This window comes from Myotis brandtii, unplaced genomic scaffold (genome assembly GCF_000412655.1).
Source record: "Myotis brandtii unplaced genomic scaffold, ASM41265v1 scaffold892, whole genome shotgun sequence".
Classification (NCBI taxonomy): Eukaryota; Metazoa; Chordata; class Mammalia; order Chiroptera; family Vespertilionidae; genus Myotis; species Myotis brandtii.
The window spans coordinates 577,899-583,640 of NW_005371656.1; the positions used below are offsets into that span (position 1 = coordinate 577,899).

Consider the following 5,742-nt stretch of genomic DNA (forward strand, 5'->3'; position numbering starts at 1 on the left):
TACTCACAAAACTTGAGAATATTTTTAAAATTTTGGAGTTCAATAGTCCTCCATTTAAAGCTCTCCTATTTATTCTTGCTGAATGAGAAAATCAAACTGAAAAAAAAAATGTAACCTAAAGACACTAGATGACTTGTCAATTACACAGAATAATACAGAATGATTCTCAACACAAAAGTAGGATTCCCAACACCCAGACCATGTTCTTGCCTATTGCATGTAGAGTAGCTGTCGATCTGTAGTACAAATGGTATTCTAGTTTATCTGCTCATCAGGAATTTCTTCCTTTCAAACATCCTTCTGAAAGAATCCTTGACTTCCTTGTTTCTCAGGCTGTAGATAAGTGGATTTAACATGGGAATCATAGCTGTATAAAACACAGACACTACTTTATTGATGTCCAGGGAGAAGCCAGAGCTCGGACATACATAGATAAAGAAGAGTGTCCCATAAAGGATGGAGACGGCTGTCAGGTGAGAAGAGCAGGTGGAGAAGGCTTTGCACCTCCCATCAGCAGAGCGGATCTTCAGGATAGTGATGATGATGTAAATGTAGGAGACCAAGATGATCATGCCACTGAGTACTCCTAAGGCTCCAGCCAAGATGAAAAGCAAAAATTTATTGACCTGGGTGTCTGCACATGCCAGAGAAAGAACCGGGAGGAGATCACAGAAGAAGTGATTGATGATATTTGGACCACAGTAAGGTAAGCGAAAGGCAAATGTCGTATGGGTCATGGCACTTATAAGACCCATGGTATACGGCCCTACCACCAGCTGCACACAGACCTGCTGGGACATAATGAGTGTATACAACAAGGGTTTACAAATAGCCATATATCGATCATATGCCATGGAAGCCAGGAGGAAACACTCTGTCACTACAAACTGACAAAAAAACCATAACTGGGCTGCACAACCAAAGAAAGAGATTACTTTTGTCTCCGCAAAGATGTCAGTCAACATCTTGGGACTGATGACAGAAGAGGAGCACACATCCACAAAGGATAAGTGGCTGAGAAAAAAGTACATAGGGGTGTGGAGTCGGGAATCTATCCGAATGAGGGTGATCATCCCCAAGTTTCCCAGAAAAGTGACAAGATAAACCAAGAGAAATATCACAAAGAGTACAACCTGGTGCTGGAAATGATTCGTTAAGCCCATGAAAAAAAACTCGATCACCAAAGTTTGATTTCCATCATCCATTTCTCTGACTTAATCTGGAATAAGAAAGAGAAAATTTTTTTTCTTTGCAATCATTTGGTAATTAAGGGCTTCTCATTTTTAAATCAGAATTTAACTTTTATTTTTCTACATTTCATAGGTTAGATTGACAAATAACACTCATGTTCTACCCTAGTGGCTGTCATACCTCCCAATTATCTGTGTGATACTAAGTCACTGAATCTCACTGGGTCCCTGTTTCCTTCTTGATCAAAGTAGGATTTTGGAGAATTATAAAATTTTAGACGTAGAAGTGATCTTTGGAGATTATCTAAGGTAAATCCTCTAAATGTATGAGGTTACATTTCTAAAAATCCCTGCGTTGAACCAAGGTTATCTTAAAAACATTTCATAGAAAAAAGTATTGCGTGAATTTGATTAATTCAGACAAATACTCTCACTCTAGATAAAAGGTGTTAGGAATATAACTTCCTCATCAATTCGTTTAGATTCTAGAAAAAATGATCAGTTGTGTTGTCAAAAACATAATTCTGGTGTCTAAAAATGGAACAGAAAAGAAGTTGGCTTTGGAAAATGATGAAAATTCTCAACAGTATCCCCCTGTGATGCTTTCCATTATATATATATCCTATATAATAGAAGGGTAATATGCAAACTGACCCTAACAGCAGAAAGACTGGGAATGACTGGTCACTATGACACACACTGACCACCAGGGGGCAGACGCTCAACGCAGGAGCTGCCCTCTGGTGGTCAGTGCGCTCCCACATGGGGGAGCTCTGCTCAGCCACAAGCCAGGCTGATGGCTGCCAGTACAGTGGTGGTGGTGGGAGCCTCTCCCGCCTCCTCAGCAGTGCTAAGGATGTCTGACTGCAGCTTAGGCCTGCTCCCTGCTGGCAAGTGGACATCCCCCAAGGTCTCCCGGGCTGTCAGAGGGATGTCTGACTGCCAGCTTAGGCCTAATCCCCCGGGGAGTGGGCCTAAGCCAGCAGGTAGTCATTCCCTGAGGGGTCCCAGACTGTGAGAGGGCACAGGCCGGGCTGAGGGACACCCCCCCAGTGCACAAATTTTTGTGCACTGGGCCTCTAGTATATATATATAAATTGTAGAGATGGAAAACAGGTTAGTTGTTGCCTGGGATTAGGAATGGTGGGAAAGAGGGTAGTGGTGTGACTATAACAGAGTACCACAAGGGAGATCTCTGTGGAGATGAAATTGTATCCTGAATGTGGTGGTGATAATACAACTCTACACACATAATAAAATTATATAGAGCTATACACAGACATCATATTGATGTCAATTTCCTATTTTTCATGTTGTACAGTTGTTGGGAAGATGTAACAATTGGGGGAAACTGGGTGAAGAGTACAAGGGACCCGGAAATTTGTATTTATTAAAAATAAAAAAAATTGTGAGAAAGAATAGATGAGATGTAAGAAAAGAGAAACTGACAGTAGTACAAAAAAGGAAAATTGAGGAAGGGAGGCATACATTTCGGACCTTGAAATAACCATAACGATTCCAACAGCATAATCACACAAAATATTAGCAGGGTGTTCAGCAACAGAACTATCGACAGAAGTCTAACAATATTCTCTTCTAAGAAAGCTGGAAAGGACTTTGGTTACCAAAAAAATTAATTAAATGAAAATTGGCTGACCTCCTGTGGTCTCAGGTGATGGAGCTTAGAAAGAAACAGCTTCAATAGGGTAAAGTGTAAGATTTGTCAGAAACTATACTTTAATAGTAAAATGTTTCAAGAATTCAAAATTTTCTAAACATAGAAACTCATTTCAGGTACTTTATATTTTATTCATGATGACTCAGGGAAGATGGAAGCAAAGCATTTTGAGTGTCACAATAAATTTAGGTGTAAAAAATTATGAGGATGAAACTGGAGTATACCCATCATGGTCTCAACCAACTCAAACTATTGTGTGAAACCAATCATTTCTGAATGTCAAAATGTATACTGTTTTATTTTTCCTAATCTCACCCAATCCAAAGAGTCTAATATAAAAAAAAAATCATGATTCTAGGTATGCATGTGACTCTGGGCTTGAGCAGCAGAGAATTCAAGTCAACTGGTTGATACGTTTATTTCCTACTTATAATACCCAATCTAGGTGAAAAATTAAGATCCAGAGACGTCAAAGTTTTTTAACAATAACATTCCATGAGCCCATAAATCTTGCAGCACATTTCAGTATGTTTATGCCAAAGGCAAACTTCAACCAAAATATACATTCAAGTTAAGTCAATTAAACCAAATGACACAGACTAAATATTCTATTTATGCCAACATTTCATTCTTGGTAGGCTCAGAGATTATGTTTTCTTGGGCTTCTAAATTTACTTTTCATATCTAGCCTCTTGAAGACAATTTAGGAAATCACTTAACCTTCCTGTCTGAAGAAACATGCTCTGGACTTTGCCTGCTTATGTCTAAGTGAATGACAAAATTAGCATTTTATGATATGAAAATGAATTACCCTGCAAATGTAGACTTGTCATTCTTCTCAGTTTCTTCAGGTGTCTAGGAAGATAAACAATAGAATAATACCATCTTGAAACCTGGGCCTTCCAACAGCACTTTAAAAAAGTGTTCATTGACTCCATTCAGCACAACACAAACCACAGTTTTTCTAAAGGACTGTTTGTGAATTGGAGCTAAGTCCCTCAAGGAGCCATAAGCTCAGGAGATCAGTCTTAGAGAGAAGATCTTAAAGTATTTAATGAGAAAATACTTTGGGGACTTTGAGTCAAGTGTAATTGCACAAAACAAAACTGTATCTTCCTTTGAGACCACCACGCACACACACACACTTTGAAATTCCAGTGTTGAGCCTTTAGCTGCTGCATAATGAGCAGTGTGTAGATTTGAGAATTTAAAACAGAGCCCTGCAGCCCAGCCAGATGTGACTCAGCAGTTGAGCATCAACCCAGGAACCGAGTCACTGGTTCGATTTCCAGTCAGGGCACATGCCCTGGTTGTGGGCTTGATCCCCAGTGGGGATGTGCAGGAGACAGCCAATCAATGATTCCCTCTCATCATTGATGTTTCCATCTCTCTCTCCCTCTCCCTTCCTCTCTGAAATAAATAAAAATATATTTTTAAAAAATAAAATAAAATAGAGCCTGCTTCAGAGAAAGTACAGTCAGAAGGTGACTCTGGGTACACAAAAGCACTAAAGACCCTCTGATTGGCTCATGAGCTACTGGGAAGGTCGGATCAGTATAACCAGGGGGTTTGGAAATAGGGTCTGGGACAAGATGAGTCTCAAATGGAAGCTAAGATAAAGTTAAATAAAAATAAGGTGGACTAGAAAAATAAAGGTGTCTATGAAGCAATGGAGAGCTCTAAATTCAGACAGATTCTTTGAGAGACAAAATAATCCACAATGGCTGCATGCAAATTTCAAATATAAAAGGGGGAAAAATAATTTGGGCTCAAATTTCATAAATATTTTAATATTATACAAAGAAGTTTGATTTATTTCTGTAAACAAAAATGACTCAAAGTATTTCAGAAAGCAGATAACATTTATTCATAAGAATGTTGCCACAGGACATTAGTCTTACCACTGGAGATGTTTATTTTTCAAGGTGCTATGAGAGCATTAACTCATTTGAAATCTCTTAAGAGCCCAATAAGTGGATTAATAAAAAAGAACCAGATTCTCCAACCTCTTGACACAGTCCCCTTTCTAATCTTGGGAAATGCAAAGCAGAATTCTATGATTATGTCCAGAGAGTTCCCTCCAAAACAAAGCATACACATCTAGCACTCTTTTTATAATTAGCTGCACAACATTGCATGAAAGAATATATTTTCTCCTAGTAATGTAGATTCAGATTGTTTCCTTTTATTTCCTCTACAAAATATGCTGGTATTCATATTTTCATGGCATAGATTGCCAAATGTAAGACAGATAAGTCAAAGATAATGTGCATTTTAATATAAATCATCAAATTACAAATTGTGTTACGGAAATGTAGCTAGTCACACCTAGTTACACTAGATATGGACAAAATTGTGGTTTATATCCAAACTAGAGGCTTAGTGCATAAAATTCTTGTGTGGGTATGGTCCCTAGGCCTGGCCTGCGATCAGGACCATCTTCCCAGCTACCCGTAGTCAGCCCCACCCCTGCCACCATCAACCCCCGGTTCCCCATTCGCCATTGGATGATTGGTGCTTGACTGTCAGGGGAAGGGACTAAGATGTCAGCTGTTCCTGCCTGCTCGCCAGCCCTGGCCCTGGCCCCGCAGTGGGTGGCCATCAGGTGCTCGGAGCCTGCCAGCCGGGGAAAGGGACCAAGAGGTGGTCAGTGCGCCTCATAGTGACTGGTCCAGTGGTCATTCTGGTTGTTCTGCTGTTAGGGTCAATTTGCATATTAGTCTTTTATTATATAAGATGGTAATCTTACTAAGCCTTGAATATAATCATTTTCATGTTTGCCAATCTAATAGATGGGGGGAGGGAGCGAAGAGCATTGCCTTATCATTTTGATTTCATTTACTCAAGCAATTGTGAAGTTGAGAAATATATATA

General features: G+C 39.4%; 1 protein-coding gene across 1 annotated transcript; it reads right to left on the reverse strand.

Annotated features, from left to right (window-relative positions):
• Nucleotides 1–260: 260 nt before the first annotated feature.
• LOC102247350 (olfactory receptor 1002) lies at nucleotides 261–1,205 on the reverse strand. Its single transcript, XM_005885140.1, has one exon. The coding sequence runs from the start codon at nucleotides 1,203–1,205 to the stop codon at nucleotides 261–263; it is 945 nt and encodes a 314-aa protein (XP_005885202.1).
• Nucleotides 1,206–5,742: the final 4,537 nt, after the last annotated feature.